Raw genomic sequence first — 24,612 nt, forward strand, 5'->3', positions numbered from 1 at the left:
ACACAAACTTGAGGATCAACCAAGATTTCCATGAAGTCTGTTATCTAAGAAGTTCAGGGATTTTAGGACAATGAATTGCAGTGCAGAGTCTGCAAGAACACTAAAGCTGAAGATTGGCCAGGCACAGTGGCTCACATCTGTAATCCCAGCACTTTGGGAGGATGAAGTGGGTGGATCACCTGACATCAGGACTTCAAGACCAGCCTGACCAATAGGGTGAAACCCTGTTTCTACTAAAAACACAAAAATTAGCCGGATGTGGTGGCTCGCACGCTTGTAGTCCCAGCTAATCGGGAGGCTAAGACAGGAGAATTGCTTGAATCCAGGAGGAAGAGGTTGCAGTGAGCTGAAATCGCGCCACTGCACTTGAGCCTGGGTGACAGTGAGACCCTGTCTCAAAAAAAAAGTAAATAAATAAATAAAAATGAAGCTAAAGATTTCCTCATTACCAACGTACCAAGGGAAGGTCCCAGAATCTTCCAATAGCCATGTTGCATCTTCCTTCACAGCCTAGAATCTCCATGTTCATCCCAAACTTCCTCCCTCAGGACCTCGCAACAATACGCATTTCCAAAGCCTCCTACACCAGAGGCGACCAAATATACACCAAATACCCACTCCCATGTACACCAAATACCCACGTCCTGACCTCAAAACCCTTTCCTAATGGACCCAAATAGCCATGTTCCCCTACACAGTCTCCCTCAAGACAGAATTAGTGTGCAGGTGTCAGCCCCTTGTGATAGACAAGCAGAGGAAGAGCAGCAGTGGATCTAAGAACGGGTGAATGTCCGCCACATGTCCCAATAGTGTGGGTTTGGCCTCCAGGATATCCTCTTCTTCCTGGACCCTTGACTTTCAAGAAAGGAATAAACATGGAGGATCAAGAGGGAGCAATAAGGAGGACAAGGAATATCTTAGGGACCTAGAAATAAAAACAGCAGCTTCAAGGTGTTGAGCTTCCCTGTGCCTGATGCTGTGCAAAGCAGAACTTTTCTTGGAATATGCTATGCAGTCTTTAGAAATCCGTGATAAAAGTTCTATGATCGTCCACATTTTACATGTGAGCAAACCGAGAGTCAGCACCATTAAGGTTCAACCACCGAAAGTACCTAGCACAGATGTAGTAGTCAGATCTGTTTGACTCTAGAGGCTATGCTTTTATTTTATTTTATTTTATTTTATTTTTTTTGAGACAGTCTCACTCTGTCACCCAGGCTGAGAGTGCAGTGGCACAATCTCGGCTCACTGCAACCTCTGCCTCCCAGGTTCAAGTGACTCTCCTGCCTCAGCCTCCCGAGTAGCTAGGATTATAGGCACCTACCACCACACCTGGCTAACTTTTGCATTTTTAGTAGACATGGGGGTTTCACCATGTTGACCAGGCTGGTCTTGAACTTGTGACCTCAAGCGATCCACCCACCTCGGCCTCCCAATGTGCTGGGATTACAGGCGTAAACCACCACGCCCGGCCGAGGCTATGCTCTTAATTACACTTACTCTGCTTCCTGCCCTTTCCCCTCAATCTGCAGACAGGGTACTAAGACCAACCGGGAAGAAATTCAAACTCCAGGGCACTTCATGTTTCATAATAAACCACAGAGCTCAAGTTTCAAACATTTTCCAATATGTGTTGGCAGCTTAGATGTCATTTGTTGACTCTTCTACCAAGGACGAGTTGGGGGAAGGTAATAAGAAGCCCTAAAGCTGTGTCTGGTTTTGTAACAAGCACGTGAGTCCATAAAACCATAAAACCAAATGCCTGCATGAGATGGTAATCGTCCACGTGCTCTCTCCCCTGGAAAGAGGCTGAAACCTTTGACTCAGCGATTCTTCAACATCAGGAATTTAGCAGATGTTCAAACCACAGTCTCTAAATCAAAACTTGAGCTGTTAAGATGACTGGGTGTGAAATCATGGCCTCTTGTTTTGTTCATTGTTTGGGGTGGGTTTTTTGGTCTTTTTGAGACAGTGTCTTCCTCTGTCACCCAGGCTGGAATGCAGTGGCACAATCGAAATTCACTGTAGCCTTGATCCCCTGGCTCAGGCAATCCTCCCACCTCAGCCTCCCAAGCAGCTGGGACCACAAGTGCGTTCTGCCACACCCTAGTAGTAGAAAAATTTTAAAATTTTTTTGTAGAGATGATGTCTCACTATATGGCCCAGGCTGGTATCCATTCCCGCCTCAGCCTCCCAGAGCAATCCTTACTCTCAGTTACGGTCCATGGAACTGTAAATTGGTACGGCTTCAGAGGAGAGTAATGTGAACGCTTTTGTCTAAATTAAAAAAGAGCATACTCTTGGATTCAGTTAACTCCACTTGTAGTAATGTCTCCTACGATGTACATGAAAGTGTGCAAAATCACCCAGATTCATCAAATAACTGTTTACGTAATGCAAAACGGGAAATCAAAATGTGCACCAAGATATTGGTTAAACAAATTATGATGCATTCATTTGATAAACTTTGTCCATCAGAATCCCAGCAGAAAAACATGAGCGCCTAATGGAGGGACGGTTTTTTTTTTTTTTTTTTTTTGAGACGGAGTCTCGCTCTGTCACCCAGGCTGGAGTGCAGTGGCACGATCTTGGCTCACTGCAAGCTCCACCTCCCGGGTTCACGCCATTCTCCTGCCTCAGCCTCCCAAGTAGCTGGAACTCCAGGCACCCGCCGCCACACCCGGCTAATTTTTTGTATTTTTAGTAGAGACGGGGTTTCATCGTGTTAGCCAGGAAGGTCTCGATCTCCTGACCTCGTGATCTGCCCACCTCGGCCTCCCAAAGTGCTGGGATTACAGGTGTGAGCCACAGCGCCTGGCCAATGGAGGGACATTTTACAAAGTGGAGGGCAGTGTGAGGGAAACCTATAAGATGTTGAAGCATTTTATGGCTTACAATAAGGAAAAGCCATCATCGTCCCTAGGTTGAAAAGTGCAGTGAGAGGGAGCGGTATCTGAAACCGAGACTGACTGTATCGGGGTAACAGAGAACCCCCAGCACGAGGCCATGGTTCTGGCAGAGGAATACAACCGCTGCTATCACACGGCCAAGCAAAATAATCTGACATTGCTCTTCTCTCAACCTTCCCTTGGCCCAACCCAACAATTTTTTTAATGTAGAGGTGAAGGGAGCACGGGTGGTACAGTTTATAGAGGCCGCCCTTCTAAAAGACAGGTCGGCCAGGCACGGTGGCTCAAGCCTGTAATCCCTTACAGGCCGAGACAGGCAGATCACGAGGTCAGGAGATCGAGACCATCCTGGCTAACACGGTGAAACCCCGTCTCTACTAAAAAATACAAAAAACTAGCCGGGCGAGGTGACGGGCGCCTGTAGTCCCAGCTACTCGGGAGGCTGAGGCAGGAGAACGGCATAAACCCGGGAGGCGGAGCTTGCAGTGAGCTGAGATCTGGCCACTGCACTCCAGCCTGGGCGACACAGCGAGACTCCGTCTCAAAAAAAAAAAAAAAAACAGGCCATGGTGGAGAGTAGAGATGGTAGTGCAAATAGAATACCCACCCACCTCGGCCTCCCAAAGTGCTGGGATTACAAGCATGAGCCACCACGCCCGGCCTCATTATGCTCCTCTTAACCAAGTTCTAGGGTAAGGGAAAAGTTGCTTACAGGGTTGGTGTGGATCCAACACTGCACCCTCCCTTTAGAAGTAGGGGGTAGATGCCAAGGGAAACTGGAGCTATATAATGATATAATGCCATCATCAAGCCTTCAGCCCTCTTCCAGGCCTGCCCCAACCGGCCTTTCCAGAACTGAAACAACAGCATGGGTGCCACCTCCATCCCACCATAATCCTGGGACTTAGGGTGTCAAATTCCCCAGGACCTCCAAACACTTCCTCCTCTGCCCCTCTGGGAACAGCAATCCTGGTGCACACCCACGAACCTGCAGGGGTACCCACACCTCCACCTGGCCTCCCAGACCCTTGACCTCAGGGGCTTTCCACCCAGCCTAGCCCCTGGCACCAGAGCCCTGGCCCAGCTCAATATGCCCTTGCGACCTGGCCAGGAGGTAGGTACCTAGGGCCAGTTTCTTTTTTTTTCTTTTTGAGACCGAGTCTCACTCTGTTGCCCAGGCTGGAGTGCAGTGGCATGATCTCAGCTCACTACAACCTCCGCCTCCTGGGTTCAAGCGATTCTAGTGCCTTAGCCTCCTGAGTAGCTGGGACTACAGGGAGTGAAAACATGACACAGCCACTTTGGAAGCAAGTTTGGAAGTTTCTTATAAATATACACTTATCATAGGACCCAGTAGTCACACTCACAGATATATCCAGATACATGAAACATAGATCCCTATAAAGACATATGCATATACACCAAGAATAATACATATTATTATTTATAATAGCCAGACCTTGGAAACAATCCACACTTCCATCAACTGGTGAAAAGCAAATTGTGTCACATCCATATGCAGTGACATGCTACTCCATAATGAATAGGAATGAGCTTCTGATGTATGTAACACATGGCTGACTCTCAAAAGCATTACATATGCTTCCCAGAAGCAGCCTTAGCATACAGAAGAAATGCTGTATATTTTCTTTCTTTCTTTTTTTTTTTTTTTTTTTTTTTTTGAGATGGAGTCTGTTGCCCAGGCTGGAGTGCAGTGGTGTGATCTCAGCTCATTGCAACCTCCGCCTCCCAGGTTCAAGCGATTCTCTTGCCTCGGCCTCCCAAGAAGCTGGGATTTCAGGTGCCCGCCACCACACCTGGCTAATTTTTGTATTTTTAGTAGAGATGGGAGTTTTGCCATGTTGGCCAGCCTCGTCTTGAACCCCTGACCTCAGGTGATCCACCTGCCTTGGCCTCCCAAAGCGTTAGGATTACAGGCGTGAGCCACCGCACCCTGCCCTCTCTGTGGTGTTCTGAGCCCAGCTGCTGTAACTGTGGTGGATGATGATGATGACGTTCTTGGGACCACACCCTGTGTGTGGATCTGTGCTAAGCACATTTTCACACGTAAGCCCCTAAGCCTCAGAACAATCCATTTTGCAGAGGAGGAAATGGAGACAGAGAGATTAAGCAAGTGCCTTGAAGCAACAGAGCTAGTAAGCAGAGGGGCTAGGATTAAATTTATGTCTAACACCAAAGTCCAGTCCACAACCGAATGCCCATTTATTGAGCACTTACTGGATACCAGGCATTATGCTAAAGTCTTGACATGTGTGAACCCGTTTCACCCTCCAGTAATCCTAGGAAGTGGGTGTTGTTACAGGGGAGGGAACTGAGGCCCAGAAAGGTTATATCACATGCCCAAGAAGTGGCAGAGCTGGGATATTTATATTTATATATGCTTACGCATGGGGAAAAAAAAAAGTTAATAAAAATATTCAGGCCAGGTATGGTGGCTCACGCCTGTAATCCCAACACTTTGGGAGGCCAAGGCAGGAGGATTCCTTGAGCCCAGGAGTTTGAGAGCAGCCTGGGCAACAAAGTGAGACCCTGGTATCTATAAAACTTAAAAACTACCTGGGCACAGTGGCATGCACCTGTTGTCCCAGCAACATGGGAGGCTGAGGCAGGAGGATTGCTTGAGCCCAGGAGGTTAAGGCTGCAGTGAGCTATGATTGTGCCACTGCACTCCAGCCTGGGTGACACAGCAAGACTCCATCCAAAAAAAAAAAAATCACATTGACATGATGCCTCCATATGCCAACACTGTTCCAGCACTTTGTGTAAACTGCCTCCTTGAACAAAATCACCCAAATCTAGGAAGTAGGTCCTACTATCAGCGTCATTTTACAGGAGAGGAAATTGAGGCAAAGAATGCTAAACAGCCCTCTTCTCTGATCTCCAAATCATGGTGGCTTTGGGCAAAAAATAATAATAATGTGGGCCAAGCATGGTGACTCATGCCTGTAATCCCAGCACTTTGGAAGGCCAAGGCAGGAGGATCACATGAAGCCAGGAATTCAAGACCAGCCTGGGCAACACAGTGGGACCTCATCTCTACAAAAACTGTTTTTTTTTTTTTTTGAGACGGAGTTTTGCTCTTGTTGCCCAGGCTGGAGTGCAGTTGCACCAGCTAGGCTCACTGCAACTTCCGCTCCCCAGGTTCAAGCGATTCTCCTGCCTCAGCCTCCTGAGTAGCTGGGATTACAGGTGCATGCCACCACGCCTGGCTAATTTTTTACAAAAACTTTTTTTTTTTTGAGACGGAGTATCGCTGTGTCTCCCAGACTGGAGTGCAGTGGCACGATCTCGGCTCACTGTAAGCTCCACCTCCCAGGTTCACGCCATTCTCCTGCCTCAGCCTCCCGTGTAGCTGGGACTACAGGCGCCCGCCACCACGCCTGGCTAATTTTTTGTATTTTTTGTAGAGACAGGGTTTCACCGTGTTAGCCAGGATGGTCTCGATCTCCTGACCTCGTGATCCACCCGCCTCAGCCTCCCAAAATGCTGGGATTACAGGCGTGAGCCACCACGCCCGGCCACAAAATCCAGATTAGCCTGGTGTATGACCAGGCACAGTGGCTCATGCCTGTAATCCTAGCACTTTGGGAGGCCAAGGCAGGTGGATCACGAGGTCAAGAGATCAAGAGCATCCTGGCCAACATGGTGAAACCCCATCTCTACTACAAATACAAAAATTAGCTGGGCATGATGGTGGGCGCCTGTAGTGCCAGCTACTTGGGAGGAGGAGGCAGGAGAATAACTTGAACCCCAGAGGTGGAGGTTGCAGTGAGCTAAGATCATGCCACTGCACTCCAGCCTGGAGACACAGCAAGACTCCATCCCAAAAAACAAACAAAAGAAAAAGATTGGCCATGTGTGGTGGCATGCACCTGTAGTCCCAGCTGCTTGGGAGGCTGAGGCAGGAGGATCGTCTGAGCCCAGGAGTTGGAGGCTACAGAGGCTATGATCATGCCACAACACTCCAGCCTGGGTGACAGAGCAAGGCCCTGTCTCTTAAAAAAAAAAATAATAATAATAATAATAATAATAATGTGGCAAGTGATACGGAAGGGATTAAATGACATAAGTGAAATAATAACTGCCTGTATTAGTTTCTTATTGCTGTTGTAACAGATTACCGCAAATTTAGCAGCTTAAAACAATGCAAATTTAGTTTGTCATGGTTCTAGAGGTCCAAATTCTAAAGTGGGTCAGTAGGTCTGTTTTCCTTTTAGAATCTTTAGGGGAGAATTCATTTCTTTTTGTTTGTTTGTTTTGTTTTTCTAGATGGAGTCTCACACAGTCGCCCAGGCTGGAGTGCTGTGGCTCCATCTTGGTTCACTGCAAGCTCCACCTCCCAGGTTCACGCCGCTCTCCGGCCTCACCTTCCTGAGTAGCTGGGACTACAGGTGCCTGCCACCATGCCCGGCTAAATTTTTTTTTTTTTTTTTTTTTTTTGTACTTTTAGTAGAGACGGGGTTTCACCGTGTTAGCCATGATGGTCTCGATCTCCTGACCTCATGATCCGCCCGCCTCGGCCCCTCAAAGTGCTGGGATTACAGGTGTGAGCCATAGCGCCTGGCATTTTTTTTTTTTTAGAGGGAGTCTCGCTCTTGTTGCCCAGGCTAGAGTGCAGTGGTGCAATCTCAGCTCACTGCAACCTCCACCTCCCAGGGATTCAAGCGATTCTCCTGTGCCCACCACCACGCCTGGCTAATTTTTGTACTTTTAGTAGAGACGGGGTTTCACCATGTTGGCCAGGCTGACCTCGAACCTCTGACCTCAGGTACTCCACCCTCCTCGGCTCCCCAAAGTGCTAGGATTACAGGCATGAGCCACCACGCTTGGCCAGGGGAGAATTCATTTCTGCACCTTCTCTAGTTTCTAGAGGCTGCCTGTATCACTGGGCTTGGGGCCCCTTCCTCCATCTGCAAAGCCAAAAAAATAGCATTTTCAATCTCTCTGTCCTTCTATCACCACATCACCCATCACCTTTTCTTTTCCCTCCCTCCCTTCCTTTCTTTCTTTCTTTTTTTCTTTTTTTCTTTTTTTTTTTTTTTTTTTGCCAGGATCTCACTCTGGCACCCAGGCTGCAGTGCAGTGGCATGGTCTGGGCTCACTGCAGCCTCGACCTCCTGAGCTCAACTGATTCTCCCACCTTGGCCTCCCAAGTAGCTGGGACTACAGGCATATGCCACCACATTCAGCTCATTCTTTTTAATCTTTTGTAGAGAGGGAGTCTTGCTGTGTTGCCCAGGCTTGTCTCAAACTCCTGGGCTCAAGCAATCCTCCTACCTCAGCCTCCCAATATATTCTGGGATTACAGGTGTGAGCCACCGCACCCAGCCTACATTACCTTTTCTTACTTGGTCCCTCCTGCCTGTCTCTAAAAAGGATCGCTGTGATTACATTAGGCCCAGCCAGATAGTCTAGAGTAAACTTCTCATTTAATTAATTCAACTTAATCCCACCTGCAAAGTCCTTTTTACCATATAAGGGAACGAATTCACAGGTTGTAAGGATAAGGACACGGACATCTTTGGGGGCCATCACAGCCTGCCACGACACCGTGATCTGTGACAGCCCCGCACTGGGTCAGGCCCTTCACTGACTCCCAGTCACACACTCACTGACTCCTTATAGCAGCCCCATAACGAGAGAAGTGCCATCAGACCCATTTTACAGATGAGAAAACTGACACTCAGAGAAAGGAAGTCAGTTTGCCAAGTCACACCAAGACTAAGAGACCAATGAGGATTCAAACCGCGTCCATCTAACTCCAGATCTGGTTTTCTGGGCTGTGCTATTGTGTCCTGGGTGCTGTGTTGAAATGTGTTGTTTTGGCCAGGCATGGTGGCTCACGCCTGTAATCCTAGCACTTTGGGAGGCCAAGGTGGTGGATCACTTGAGCTTGGGAATTCGAAACCAGCCTGGGCAACATGATGAAACCCTGTCTCTACAAAAAATACAAAAACTGGGTCTGGCACGGTGGCTCATGAGTGTAATCTTAGCACTTTGGGAAGCCAAGGCGGGCGGATCACTTGAGGTCAGGAGTTCGAGACTAGCCTGGACAACATGGTGAAACCCCATCTCTACTAAAAATACAAAAAAAAAAAAAAAAATAGCCGGGTGTGATCTCAGCTCCTTGTGAGCCTGAGGCAGGAGAATTGAACCCAGGAGGCAGAGGTTGCAGTGAACCGAGATCGTGCCACTGCACTCCAGCATGGGTGACGCAGCGAGATTTCGTCTCAAAAAAAAAGAAAGAAAGAAATGTTCTGTTCGGTATTTAGTATGGTCTGTTCAGCTGTTGGACGGCCAGATGCTAGGTGTTGTGTTATTTCTGGGTGAGATTGTAGAGTTGTCAGGCGCTGCATGTGGTTTTGCATTGTGTCATCTGCTGGCTGCCAACGTTGTTGCGTTGCTGCATAGTGTGTCCTTTGTTCTGCTGCCTTGATTGTACGTGTTGTGATGTCACATCGTGTGTTGGGTGCTGTCTGCTGGGTTGCTGTGTACTAGTGTGTGTTGTGTGACAGGATTATGGAGCTGTATGCTGGCATTATGTGTTGGTGTGTGCTTACTGTGTCTTGGGATGTTTCCGGGCTGGTTGTTAGGTCACCGAGTGTCCTGTGTTGGCATCTACTGTGATCCTATTTGCTGGGTGTTCTGTTGCCCTGTGTTGTTGTGTTCCGTGATGCCTGATGATTGCCTTGTGCTATGTTGCGTGCTGTGTGTTGTGTCGCCACGAATAGCCGGTTCTGTGGTTGGTATTGTTGCTGTGGATGTGCTGCAGGAAGTTGTGGGTTCTGTGCTGTCTGTGGCACTGACAGATGCTTTTGGGGCGTTGTTAAGCAGCATGTTGTGACCATGTGCCTGTATTCTGCACCGCAAAATACATTGCCATGGTTGAGTCGGATGTTGTGCAAATTAATGGTGTTGCTGCATGAGGTCTGGTGTGCTGCACATCGCGTCTTCCTGATCCATTCCATTCCCCACCCTCAGGCGAGCCCTTTGACCCCACGTTTGTGCTGAGTCGCGCAGTGTCCAACATTATCTGTTCCGTGCTCTTCGGCAGCTGCTTCCACTACGATGATGAGCGTCTGCTCACCGTTATCCGCCTTATCAATGACAACTTCCAAATCATGAGCAGCCCCTGGGGCGAGGCCAGCCAACTGAGTCCAGCAGGCACGGGGTGTGGGGTCCGCAGGACCTAGGAATGAAGAGGAAACAGTGGGCGGGGAAAGGGCTGCGAATGGCTCTCCCAGGGCCCGCCCCTCCCATCTGACCCCACCCAGAGTTACACGGCCACGCCCACTCCCCTCCGCTGAGCATTTATGGCCGCCATTCCCTCCTTCCCACTCCCCCTCAGCCCCAACCCCAACCCCGACCTCTTCAGAACCTGGCTACCCTTCGAGACCCAGTCCTTGCCTACCTAATCCACACAGAACCCGTTCGCCCCTGAACACCCTTCGTGCTCCTCCAAAACCCTCCCACTCTGTCTGGTCCCCAGTTGTACAACATCTTCCCGAGCCTCCTGGACTGGGTGCCCGGGCCGCACCAACGCATCTTCCAGAACTTCAAGCGCCTGAGAGACCTCATCGCCCACAGCGTCCACGACCACCAGGCCTCTCTAGACCCCAGATCTCCCCGGGACTTCATCGACTGCTTCCTCACCAAGATGGCAGAGGTAATCCCTACCTGGAAATCCCACCTCTAGTCTGACCTGAAATTCTCCTGCTGCCCCTGCCTCAAACCCACAGGGACCCCAGATGGGGCAGGGTTGGGGGACCTTTTCCCTGGAGAAGCTGAATCATCTGGCCCAGCTGGGCTGGAGCCAGGAGCCACTCGCAGCCACAGCCAATTTACAGCTCGTTAAGAAGTCATCAAAGGCTGTGGGGCGGGGCAGGGGAGGGCGCGAGAGGGCGCAGTTGCTCACCCTTGTAATCCCAGCACTTTGGGCTGCCTAGGCAGGAGAATGGCTTGAGTCCAGGAGTTCGAGACCAGCCTGGACAATATAGTAAGACTCAGTCTCTACAATACATACATACATACATAAAACGTATTTTAAAAAAAACAAAAAACAAGAAGTCATTCAAGCTCTATCCAAGAAGTTAATTATAGGCCCTACAGCTGAGATTTTCCCAGCCCTGCCCTTCTGCTTCCCCAGCTCTCCTAGGGAAAGAAAGTTAAACCCAGCTGGGACTGAATGGGCCCCCAGCAGCAGTCCTACTGGTCTAGAGGGAAGGGGTCTCCATCCCTGGCTTACGTCCCCACCCCTCCACCCCGGCAGGAGGAGGACCCGCTGAGCCACTTCCACATGGATACCCTATTGATGACCACACATAACCTGCTCTTTGGCAGCACCGAGACGGTGGGCACCACGCTGCGCCACGCCTTCCTGGCACTCATGAAGTACCCGAAAGTTCAAGGTGAGGCCCACCCACACAGCAGCGCGGAGGTGCCCATGTGTTCCAGCCTCAGCCCAGAGCAGGGAGCCACGGCCCGCCTCCAGCCCTGCCTCCCAGGTCTGAGATAGCCTCCTGCTGACACCAGGAGTCCACAGCCAAACCCACAAACCCACACGGAGGCCGATCCCACCCACACAGACCATGAGGTCCACGCAGCCTGCCCGAATCTCGACCCAGATCCCACCCGCTTAGTTGTTTTTGTTTTTGTTTTTGTTTTGTGTTTTGGAGACGGAGTCTCGCTCTGTCACCCAGGCTGGAGTGCAGCGGTGTGATCTTGGTCGGCTCACTGCAACCTCTGCCTCCCGAGTTCAAGGGGTTCTCCTGCCTCAGCCTCCCAAGTAACTGGGATTACAGGTGCACACCACCACATCCAGCTAATTTTTGTATGTTTAGTAGAGACAGGGTTTCACCAATTGGCCAGGCTGGTCTTGAACTCCTGGCCTCAAGTGATCCACTCGCCTCAGCCTCCCAAAGTGCTGGGATTACAGGCGTGAGCCATTGCACCCAGCTCTGCTTAATTTTTTGTTTGTTTTTGAGACAGAGTCACTCTGTCGCCCAGGCTGGAGTACAATGGTGCAATCACAGTTCACTGCAGCCCCTCAGGCTCAAGAGATTTTCCCACCTCAGCCTTATCAATAGCTGGGAGGACAGGCGTGCACCACCACACTCAATACACTCAGCTAACTTTTTATTTTTTGTACAGACAGGGTCTAGCTGTGTTGCCCTGGTGGGTCTCCAACTCCTGGGCTCAACCAATCCTCTCACCTCGGCCTCCCAAAGTGCTGAGGTTACAGGTGTCAGCCTCCGCTCCCCACCTCCACCCGCTTAGTCTTGCCTTGTTCCAACCGTGTCCACCACTGCATATGTCCACCTCCGGCTTCAGAGCCCAGCTACCAGTCCTCCCGGAGCCCAGCCACACACCTGCCAGGGACCCCTACCTCTCCCACACAGCCTGGCCCACACACACAGCTCTGTCTGCTATTCCACCTCCCCAAGCTCCACCTCTGGGTATATCCCCTGCTCTGCCCCTGATCTCCAGCCCTCCTGCACAGTTCACCCACTCGATCTACTGTCCAGCCAGTAGGGTCCCAAAACTGCTCCTGAAATCCCATCAGGTCCTGGATTCCAGGCCTCCCGGAAGCCCCGCCCACACAACCCAATGCCCAGGGCCTTGCACAAGCCAACCTTTTGCCCTCACTGACGCACTTCCTCCCAGGCCCTGGCTAATTATTATCTTCCCCCCCCCCTTTTTTTTTTTTTTTTTTTTTTTTTTTTTAAAGACAGAGTCTCCCTCTGTTGCCCAGGCTGGAGTGCAGTGGCCCGATCCCGGCTCACTGCAACCTCTGCCTCCCGGGTTCAAGCGATTCTCCTGCCTCCACCTCCCAAGTAGCTGGGACCATAGGTGTGCGCCACCATGCCCAGCTAATTTTTCTGTTTTGTTTTAGAGACGGGGTTTCACCATGTTGCCTGGGCTGGTCTCTAACAGGGGCCAGCCCCTCCACACCTGTGGGTATTTCGCGTCAGGCAGGATGAGAGGTGGAGAAAAGAAATAAGGCACAAAGACAAAGTATAGAGAAAGAACAGTGGGCCCAGGGGACTGGCACTCAGCATACGGAGGACCCGCACCGGCCCCAGTCTCTGAATTCCCCCCGTATTTATTGATTACTATTTTCACTATCTCAGCTAAGGGAATGCGGCAAGAGAACAGGGTGATAGTGGGGAGGTCAGCAGGAAAACGTGAGCAAAGGCATCTGAGTTACATATAAGTTCAAGGGAAGGTACTGTGCCCAGATGTGTGCCTAAGCCAGGTTTATGCTTCTCTCCACCCAGACGTCTCAGTGTAGCAAAGAGTAACCAAGCAGCATTGCCACTAGCATATCTCGCCTCCAGCCACAGGGCTTCATTCTATTCTCCTATCTCAGAATAGAATGAATGCACGATCAGGTTTTACACCGAGACATTCTGTTCCCAGGGACATGCAGGAGTCAGAGGCCTTCCTCTTATCTCAACTGCAAGAGGCTTCCTCAGCACAAACCCTTCATGTGTGTCAGGCTGGGGGACAGTCAGGTCTTTCCCTTCACATGAGGCCATATTTCAAGCTGTCTTAGTTGGGGGAAACCTTGGACAATACCCAGGCTTTCTTGGGCAGAGGTCCCTGCGGCTTTCCGCAGTGCATTGTGCACCCTGTTAATCAAGAATGGAGAATGGCGATGACTTCCAAGCATACTGCCTGCAAACATATTGTTAACAAGGCACATCCTGCACAGTCCTAGATCCCTTAAACCTTGATTCTATACAGCACATGTTTCTGTGAGCACAGAGTTGAAGTTAAAGTTACAGATCAACAGCATCTCAAGGCAAAACAATTTTCTTAGTACAGATCAAAATGGAACTTCTTATGGCTTCCTTTTCTACATAGACACAGTAACAGTCTGATCTCTCTTTCTTTTCCCTACATATCCCCCTTTTCTTTTTGACAAAACCGCCATCGTCATTATGGCCCGTTCTCGCTGGTCACTGTCTCTTCGGAGCTGCTGGATACACCTGTAGACTAACAATAGACAGAACAGGCATAGAAGGATTAATATGAAATTTACAATAGTGGAACTTCTAATGATTTTAACCCAACTGACCGGGTTAAGATTGGCGAGGCCATCAGCAGCGTTCGCGGTTGCCTCAGTTCCTGGCACCACATTTAAATGGGCTTTTGATGCCTCAAAAATGTGTTCTTTTAATTTTGAAAAGTCTAAAGTAAGATTATCTTCTCTTCCTTGTAGGTGGTGTCTAACCATGTCCCGGTAATGCTCAGACTCATTATAGGCTTGGGGTGTAATACAAAAATCTGACGTATTCCAGTCACACTGTGACTGAAAATGATGTTCCAAGCTCATGAGCCTATCTTTCATCCAAATGACAGTTTGTCTAAGATCATTAATTTGGTTTGCCGATTTTTGATCTATTTGGGTCTGAGATTTTCACAATTTTGAGAAATTCTTTTGCCAATCATGGACATATTTTGCAGTTTGAACAGAGGATTGTAAAGCAATTCCAGCAGCCGCAGCAGTAGCTGTCACTGCAATAAGGCCCATAATCACTGCAATCAAAGTAAAAATGAATCTTTTGGATCAAGTTAGAATTCCTTTTAATACTTCCATTAATGGCCGGGCGCGGTGGCTCAAGCCTGTAATCCCAGCACTTTGGGAGGCCGAGATGGGTGGATCACGAGGTCAGGAGATCGAGACCATCCTGGCTAACACGGTGAAACCCCGTCTCTAGTGAAAAATACAAAAAATTAGCCGGGCGAAGTGGCGGGTGCCTGTAGTCCCAGCTACTCGGGAGGCTGAGGCAGGAGAATGGTGTGAACCCGGGAGGCGGAGCTTGCAGTGAGCTGAGATCCGGCCACTGCACTCCAGCCTGGGCGACAGAGCCAGACTCCGTCTCAAAAAAAAAAAAAAAAAAAAAAAAAACTTCCATTAAAATATGGATGAATGGCGAGGCCTCCCACGGTTGGTCCATGGACACAGGATCCACACGCCCTCTCTTGCTCTCACTAGTAGAATATGGTGCTGCAATTAAAAGTTGAATCAATGCAAGGAAAAAAATCTACAATTTTCACAGGTTATAGTTTGGGAATCTGGTTGAGAACTATGTTTCCTACAACTAGCATATAAGGGGGTTTTACACTACTTTGCAAAGAAATTGTCAGACTGGAATTTAGGTTGATAGTATAATATGGCTTATAATCTCTTGTTCCTGTGGCTTGATTTCCAGACCAAATTCTAATGTGGTGCAAGGCCACAGTAAACTTCCATAATTCTGGATGTTCAGGACCAGTAACAGGACTAACTAACTTTGGTCGAGGTGATGAAATTCCCTTTTCACCCCATTTCCATGGATAGGATGATTCGAACCTTCTATAAATCTGGTCCAGTGTTTCAGTTAAATCACTATCATAGGCCGGATTAATGGGCAAGATGGATGGGGCCTGTGAATATGAGTGAGTCTGGCCCGTACAATTATGATATAATTGGCCTCGAGGGGCCATCAGTAAACACCGTCAGAGCATTTTCTAAAATTTGGTAATTTTAGGTAAAATCCAAGTAGTCAATTTTAAAAACTGGAAGATTTTTGTTTTTGGGTATTGATTGTCAATAATTCCCACAAAATCAGTAAGACCAATCTGCCAAGCACCAGAATGGATAAAGGCTTGTCTAAACTGTTCCTTGTTTAAAGGAACGATGATTTTGTCTGGGTCACTTGGACACAATTTTATTATTTGTAGTTTTGCCTGACCAATTAATGTAGCCATTTGATCCAAGTACAATGTAAAAGTCTTAATTGTACTGTGAGGAAGGAACAAGCACTCCACAGGATCAGTATTTTGAACAATGATGCCTGTTGGAGAATGTGCAGTAGCAAAAATCAAAAGTTGGAGTGGGGCCAAGAGATTTACTTGTGCTGATTGAATTTTTTCTTCCACTAATTTAATTTCTTTAGTTGCCTCTGGAGTTAATGTTCTTTTGCTGTTTAATTCCGGGTCCTCTCTTAAGATAGAGAACAAATTTGACATGGCGTAAGTAGGGATGCCTAGAGTTGGCCGAATCCAATTAATATCTCCTAGCAACTTTTGAAGTCATTTAATGTTTTTAATGTGTCTTTTCTTATTTATATTTTTGGTGGTTTAATTTTCTTTTCCTCTACCTGCATTCCCAAGTAATGGAAAAGAGTAGAGGCTTGAATCTTATCAGATGCTATTGTCAGTTCTGCATTGGCAACCTCTGTCTGCAGAAAAGTGTAATAGTTAATTAATTTGTCTCTCGTTTCTGCAGCACACAAAATATCATCAAAATTATCAATGATATAACAGTCTGAAAATTTATCTCTAACTGGTTGAAGAGCTTGAGCTACAAAAGTCTGACAAATAGTTGGACTATTAAGTATTCCCTGAGGTAACACTTTCCACTGAAACCTGGTGGCTGGTTCTTTATTATTTATGGCCGGTATAGTAAAGGCAAATTTTTCAAAATCATGTTTTGCCAGAGGAATGGTAAAAAAGCAATCCTTCAGATCAATCTTTTTTTTTTTTTTTTTTTGAGATGGAGTTTCACTCTGTTGCCCCAGCTGGAGTGCAGTGGCACAATCTCGGCTCACTGCAAGCTCCACCTCCCAGGTTCACGCCATTCTCCTGCCTCAGCCTCCCAAGTAGCTGGGACTACAGGCGCCTGCCACCACATCCGGCTAATTTTTTGTATTTTTAGTAGAGATGGGGTTTCACCGTGTTAGCCAGAATGATCTAGATCTCCTGACCTCGTGATTTGCCCGCCTCAGCCTCCCAAAGTGCTGGGATTACAGATGTGAGCCACCACAGCCAGCCTCAGATCAATTATAATTAAAGACCAGTCTTTGGGGATCATGGCCAGAGAGGGCAACCCGGGTTGGAGAGCCCCCATGAGTTGAACTGCGGCATTAACAGCTCTTAAGTCGGTCCGCATGCGCCATGTGCTGGATTTGTTTTGAATTTCAAACACTGGAGAATTTTAAGGAGAGAAAGTGGGTGAAACATGCCCTTTTTAAAGTAGTTCTTTTAATTATTTTATGTAGCGCCCCCAACTTTTTCTTAGGGAGCAGCCACTGTTCAACCCAGACAGGACACTGCGGGGTGAGTCTGAATTGCTCTTTTACCATAATGAACTGCAGGTTGCGCAATAATGGGCGCAGTGAGCCAAGTCGCAGTGAGCGGGGTTTCGGGCTCCCTCCCCCAGCATTCACTCCACTGCGGAGGAGGTGGCTGTTGTGGTTTTAGCACTGATGGCCCCAGTGGTTCTGGATCTTCTCCTCTCAATTTTAATGTTTCAGGATATTACCTCCTGTAATTGATTGTAGTCAACATTTTGAGTTGACCCAGCCTTTACAGACTTTGCTACATATTTACAATGTGAACTTTCCGGGATTTTGTCCCTGCCTTTTCTTCGGAATCTATTACACAGCTTTCAGGGGCATCAGAAATTGAAATGCTATCTTCTCTTCTTTGAAATAGTGTAATTAGATTTTCTGTAGAAGCTCTAATTCCCCCTCTTCTTAAAAGAATTTTAATAAAGCTGAGATAAGAGGCATATTCACTTTCAGTTTGTCCCATTGTTACCCTGGGTTCCTCCAAGCGCACAAGCTTACTGCAAGGCTGACCACGGACGTACTCGGGAATCTCTCATCCACTTGTCCTCAGCGCTCATGTTCTTAGCGTACCCTCGCCTTAGAGAAAGGCACCCATGTTGGGCGTCAGATGAAGGGGGCCAGCCCCTCCACACCTGTGGGTATTTTTCGTCAGGCAGGATGAGAGACGGAGAAAAGAAATAAGGCACAGATACAAAGTATAGAGAAAGAACAGTGGGATCCAGGGGACCGGTGCCATACAGAGGACCCGCACCGGCCCCAGTCTCTGAGTTCCCTCAGTATTTATTGATTAGTAATTTCACTATCTTGGCTAAGGGAATGTGGCAGGAGAGCAGGGTCATAGTGGGGAGAAGGTCAGCAGGAAAACATGTGAGCAAAGGAATCTGGGTTACAAATAAGTTCAAGGTAAGGTACTGTGCCCGGATGTGTGCCTAAGCCAGATTTATGCTTCTCTCCGCCCTACGTCTCAGTGTAGCAAACAGTAACAGAGTAGCATTGCCGCCAGCATATCTCGCCTCCAGCCACAGGGCAGTTTTCTCTTATCTGGGAATATAATGAATGTACGATTGGGTTTTACACTGAGACATTGCGTTCCCAGGGACATGCAGGAGATAGAAGCCTTCCTCTTATCTCAACCACAAGAAGCCTCCCTCTTTTACTAATCCTCCTCAGCACAGACCCTTTACGGGTGTCGGACTGGGGGAGAGTCAGGTCTTTCCCTTTCCACGAGGCCATATCTCAGGCTGTCTCAATGAGGGGAAACCTTGGACAATACCCAGGCTTTCTTGGGCAGAGGTCCCTGTGGCTTTCCACCATTCATTGTGGCCCTGGTTAATCGAAAATGGAGAATGGCGATGACTTTTACCAAGCATACTGCCTGTAAACACATTGCTAACAAGGCACATCCTGCACAGCCCTAGATCACCTAAACCTTGATTCCATACAGCACATGTTTCTGTGAGCACAGGGTTGGGGCTAAAGTTACAGGTTAACAGCATCTCAAGGCAAAACAATTTTCTTAGTACAGATCAAAATGGAACTTCTTATGTCTTCCTTTTCTACATAGACACAGTAACATTCTAATTTCTCTTTCTTTTCCCTACAGTCTCAAACTCCTGGGCTCAAGGGATCCGTCCGCCTGGGCCTCCCAAGTTCTGGGATTACAGGCATGAGCCACCCAGCGGGCCAGCTCTAGCTAATTCTCACGTGCACCCCAAGTGGCGCCCTGCGCTCGGAGGCTTTGACTAGACCCCTCCCCACACAAGCACACACCTCTTCCCAGCCTGGTTGCCCTGTGGCGCCTCTGATATCCTTGACCCCTCCTCCCCCACCCCTTCCAGCCCGCGTGCAGGAGGAGATCGACCTCGCAGTGGGACTCCCGCGACTGCCAGCAGCGCTGGAAGACGGCACCACCATGCCTTACACAGACCCGGTGATCCACCAGGTGCAGCGCTTTGCAGACATCATCCCCATGAACTTGCCGCACCGCCTCACTCAGGACACAGCCTTTCGCGGCTTCCTGATACCCAAGGTGCGCTAGGCCTGGCAAACGACATCAGGCAACCTAAGAGGAGGCATCGCAGGCTCTTGCAACTCGCAAGGAGTATCCCAGGCACTAGCAATCAACACCTCAGGCCTTAGCAACTGGCATCCCAAGCCCGAGCTACAGACATCTCAGACCCTCAAATCCAGAAGCTCAGGCCTTTCCCAGGACCCCATCTCATATCATAGTGGACTAGACCCTTCACCATGACAAATCCCCTTCCTAGAACCCCTTCCCTGGAAGCCCTGGGGTCTGGAACTTCATCTTGAGGATCCCCTGTGGCTAAACGCTATTCTCAGGGACCCCTCCTTTTTCCCAGAAACCCCATATCTGCTCCCACAAAGGATGGGGGTTTCCCACATCCCGGCCAAAGTCCCCAATAACACAGCATATAGCACCCATCGCTTGGAACCCTAGACACCCACACTTCCCTGGCCCCTGATTGAGTCCTATACCCCACCCACCCACCCCTTATCAAGTCCCCGGGACACCCAGCCCGATAAAATGGAAACTAGTTTGGGAACCTCCCAGCCCTCCTGCACTGCTAACTCCACCTCCTCACCCACACAGGGCACCGATATCATCACCCTCCTTAACACCGTCCACTACAACCCCAGCCAGTTCCTGACGCCCCAGGAGTTCAACCCCGAGCATTTTTGGATGCCAATCAGTCCTTCAAGAAGAGCCCAGCCTTTATGCCCTTCTCAGCTGGTGAGGGCAGGAATCAGAGTCTTTCTGGCCCAATTTCTGCCTACATTCCTCATCCTAATTCCACTTGCCAAATCTTCTCACTCCTTCCTTCCACTCATTCTCAGCTTTGGATGTACAGAGACATTTATTCCTCCTCTCAACTCTGCTCCTATAGGCAAGTAGTGACTAAAATCCTCATGAAGCGAGGTGGGGAAGTTGATTAATAATTTAACTTGGGGCTGGGCACGGTGGCTTACACCTGTAATCCCAGCACTTTGGGAGGCTGAGGTGGGCGGATCACCTGAGGTCAGGAGTTCAAGACCAGCCTGACCAATATGGTGAAACCCCGTCTCTACTTAAAATACAAAAATTAGCTAGGTGTGGTGGCGGGCACCTGCAGTCCCAGCTACTCTGGAGGCTGAGACAGGAAAATCGCTTGAACCCGGGAGGCGGAGGTTGCAGTGAGCCGAGATTGCACTATTGTACTTCAGCCTGGGTGACAGAGCGAGACTCTGTCTCAAAAAAAATAATGATAATAATTTAACAGCCAGGAGCGGTTGCTCACGCCTATAATCCCAGCACTTTGGGAGATCTAGACGGGCAGGTCACCTGAGGTCAGGAGTTCAAGATTAGCCTGACCAACATGGTGAAACCCTGTCTCTACTAAAAATACAAAATTCACCAGGAAGGCACACCTGTAATCCCAGCATTTTGGGAGGCCAAGGCAGGCAGACCACGAGGTCAGAAGATTGAGACCATCCTGCTTAACATGGTGAAACACCGTCTCTACTAAAAATACAAAAAACATTAGCCAGATGTGGTGGCGGACGCCTGTAGTCACAGCTACTCGGGAGGGTGAGGCAGGAGAATGGCGTGAACTCAGGAGGCAGAGCTTGCAGTGAGGGGAGATAGTGCCACTGCACTCCAGCCTGAGCGACAGAGCGAGACTCCATCTCAAAACAAAAACAAAAACAAAAACAAATTAGCCAGGAAATGGTGGCACATGCCTGTAATCCCAGATATTCTGGAGGCTGAGACAGGAGAATCACTTCAACCCAGGAGGCAGAGGTTGCTGTGGGCCAAGATTGCGCCATTGCACTCCAGCCTGGGCAACAAGAGCAAAACTCCATCTCAAAAAAATAAATAATTATTATAAGAATTATTTAACTTGGGCCAGGCACATCAGCTCACACCTGTAATCCCAGTACTTTGGGAGGCTGAGGCGGGAGGATCACTTGAGGCCAGGAGTTCAAGACCAGCCTGGACAACATAGCAAGATCCTTTGTCTACTGAAAATGTTAAAATTACCTGGGTGTGGTGGCGGGCATCTGCAGTCCCAGCTACTTGGGAGGCTGAGGTGGGATTATCGCTTGAGCTCAGGAGGTTGAGGTTACACTGAGTATGATCACGCCACTGCACTCCAGTCTGGGTAACAGAGCGAGATCCTTTCTCTACAATAAAAAATACTGACTAGCCAAAACTAAAAAATATATAAAATGTTTAAAAGAAAAAAAATAAATAATTGAACTTGGGAGTGGTCATTGTCTACCTCTCCACTGGGTGGCGCAGTTGAGGTGGTTCTAGGGGGTTTTTTTGTTTGTTTTTTGTTTTTTGGGTTTTTTCTGGCTTTTCTCTTTACCCTGCTGAAAAATACTTCCCTCTTTACTCAGTGGCAGGAAAAGAAAAAACAAAAAACTGGCGTAATAATAGGCAACTTACCATGTTGCCCACTGTGCATCAAGTGCTGGCTGTACAAGAGCCCAGCTAAGAACTTGTGTTTTCCTCTGGGAATGTGCAGCCCTGATTCCAGCAGGGTTTGCATCCCATCTGTCACCCCCTAGCTGTGTTGCCTTGGGTATGTTACTTCACTTCTCTGTGCCTCAATGTCCACATCTATAAAATGGAGATATACTAAGGCCTGCCTCTTGGAGTTGTTAGAATTAATGGTGATCTAACGCTTAGAGTAGTGCATGGTAAGCTACTTATAACCTCACTGCTTTCCCTGTGTTTACCATTCACAGCAGCCTCATGAGGCACTATTACTATCCCTCCTTTTATTTTCATTTCTGAGACAGGGTCTTGCTGTCATCCAGGCTGGAGGGCAGTGGTGCAATCATGGCTCACTGCAGCCTTGATCTCCTGGGCTCAGGTGATCCTCTCGCCTCAGCCTCCCAAGCAGCTGGGACTGCACACATGTGCCACCTTGCACATTTAAAAAATATATATTTTATTTATATATATATATATATATTTATATTTAGAGATGGGATCTTGCTGTGTTGCCCAGGCTGCTCTCAAACTCCTGGGCTCAAGAGATCCTCTTCCCTCGACCTCCGAAAGTGCTGGGATTACAGGCCTAAGCCAGCGTGCCCAGCCTTCATAGCCCCATTTTAAATACCCAGAAAGTGTGGTTTGTCCAGGATCACAAAACTAGTAGTGACAGGGCCGGGATTCGAACCCAAGCAGCCCGGGTCATTCCACTCCACAGTTTAAAGCATCTTTCCCAGATCTTCAGATGGGTGAATCTGTGACGTCCCCAGCTGTTGTCTTCCTTTCCTCTTCTGTTTTCCTCTGGGAATGTGGGGTTGCAGCCTCTAACTTCATCTTATCTCACCGCCACTCCCCACCCTGCCACCCCCGCAGGGCGCTGTCTGTGCCTGGGCGAGTCGCTGGCGCGCATGGAGCTCTTTACCTCACCGCCATCCTGCAGAGCTTCTCGCTGCAGCCGCTGGGTGCGCCCGAGGACATCGACCTGACCCCGCTCAGCTCAGGTCCTGGCAATTTGCCAAGGCCTTTCCAGCTGTGCCTGCTCCCATGCTAATGCCCCGGCCTTTCCAGATTAGCCTGTGGGTGATGAGGCCCATCCATGTGGGTTGCTCCGTCTCCTTCTTGGTCCACAGTCTGCCCCCGTCCCTCTGGCAGTCACGCTGTCTTCCCTACACGCTGTGCCTGCCACGTGCCCATCCCCCATCTCTCCAATCTGTACCCGGTCTGCAGGGCAGAGGGAGATGTGTGGAAGATGTGTACCCACAGAGCTTGTTCTATGGCACGCCCTTTTCTAGGCTTTTCATATCATTTCTTAGTACATTTGTAATAGATTCAAACCAGTCTTGGCTGAATTAAAGGGAGGATGACAGTCATTTAGGATGGGGAGAAGGGAGCTGGCTGCAGAGAGGGAGACACTGGCTAGTTCTGTGAAGGGGTGGCCTGCCCCTCCACACCTGTGGGCGTTTCTCGTTAGGTGAACGAGAGACTTGAGAAAAGAAATGAGACACAGAGACAAAGTATAGAGAAAGAAATAGTGGGCCCAGGGGATTGGCGCTCAGCTTACAGAGGACCCACGCCGGCACCGGTCTCTGAGTTCCCTCAGTATTTATTGATCATTATCTTTACCATCTTAGAAAAAAGGAAGTGGCAGGATAATAGGATCATCGTAGGGAGAAGGTCAGCAGTAAGACATATGAATAAAGATCTCTGTGACATGAGTAAGTTTAAGGAAAAGTTCTGTGCCTTGATATGCATATGCAAACATCTCCATAAACCTTTTTAGTGCATAAAGAGCAGCATTGCTGCTAGTACGTCCCACCTCCAGCCCTAAGGTGGTTTTCTCCTTTCTCAGTAAACAGAACATACAATCAAGTTTTACAGTTTTACACGGAGATGTTCCATTGCCCAGGGACAGGCAGGAGACAGATGGATTTCTGTATCTCAACTGCCAAGAGACCTTCTTTCCTCTTATACTAGTCCTCTTCAGCACAGACCCTTCATGGGTGTCAGGCTGGGGGACGATCAGATCTTTCCCTTCCCACAAGGCCATATTTCAGACTATCACATGAGGAGAAACCTTGGACAATACCTAGCTTTCCTAGGCAGAGGTCCCTGCGACCTTCTGCAGTGTATGTGTCCCTGGGTACTTGAGATTAAGAGAATGGTGATGACTTTTAACCAGCAAGCTGCCTTCAGGCACTTTTTTAACAAAGCACACCCTGCACAGCCCCAAATCCATTAAACCTTGAATCACCACAGCACATGTCTCTTGCAAGGACAAGGTTGGGGATAGGGTCACAGATTAACAGCATCTCAAATACAGAACAAAATGGAGTCTCTTATGTCTACTTCTTTCTATATAGACACAGTAACAGTCTGATCTCTCTTTCTTTTCCCCACAGTTCTGCCCTCACCTTTAGGGTGGCTAGGGTGGGAGAAATTGTATCCTGGTGACAGACTTGAAGGTAAAGGCTGTGAGGACCTGAAACCAGAGAGGCAGAGAGACCAAGACAGAGAAAAAGACAGCAGGACCAGGCGAGGTGGCTCACACCTGTAATCCCAGCCCTTTGGGAGGCTGAGGCAGGAGGATCGCTTGAACCCAGGAGTTCGAAACCAGCCTGGGCAACAGAGTGAGACCTGATTCTACAAAAAGTGGGGCAGGAGGATTGCTTGAGCCTGGGAGGTCGAGGCTGCAATGGGCTATCATTGCACCATTGCATTCCCGCCTGGGAGACCGGAGTGAGACCCTGTCTCAAAAAAAAAAAAAAGAGGAAGAAGAAAAAGCAGAGATAAGAAGAAGGAAGAAGGAAGAAGAGGAAGAAGAGGAAGAGGAAGAAGGAAGAAGGAGGAAGAAGAAGAAGAAGAAGAAGAAGAGGAGGAGGAGGAGGAGAAGAAGAAGAAGAAGGAGGAGGGAGGGGGAAGGAGGAGGGGAGGAGGAGGAGGAAGAGGAGGAGGAGGAGGAGGAGGAGGAGGAGAAGAAGGAGGAGGAGGGAGGGGGAAGGAGGAGGGGAGGAGGAGGAGGAGGAGGAGGAGCCAGCAGAGAGAGATCAGAGAGAACATGCAA

General features: G+C 48.9%; 1 protein-coding gene across 1 annotated transcript; it reads left to right on the top strand.

Annotated features, from left to right (window-relative positions):
• Nucleotides 1-973: 973 nt before the first annotated feature.
• Nucleotides 974-22,711, top strand: LOC103235509 (cytochrome P450 2F1). The gene is given in 11 exon segments (XM_073015735.1): nt 974-1,108; nt 3,874-4,023; nt 8,425-8,506; nt 9,912-10,072; nt 10,420-10,596; nt 11,200-11,338; nt 18,889-19,079; nt 19,662-19,746; nt 19,749-19,802; nt 22,425-22,463; nt 22,466-22,711. Coding segments are annotated over 11 exon segments (1,350 nt in total). The 3' UTR covers nt 22,603-22,711.
• The last annotated feature ends 1,901 nt before the right edge of the window (nt 22,712-24,612 follow it).

Source organism: Chlorocebus sabaeus, chromosome 6 (assembly GCF_047675955.1).
Source record: "Chlorocebus sabaeus isolate Y175 chromosome 6, mChlSab1.0.hap1, whole genome shotgun sequence".
Lineage (NCBI taxonomy): Eukaryota > Metazoa > Chordata > Mammalia > Primates > Cercopithecidae > Chlorocebus > Chlorocebus sabaeus.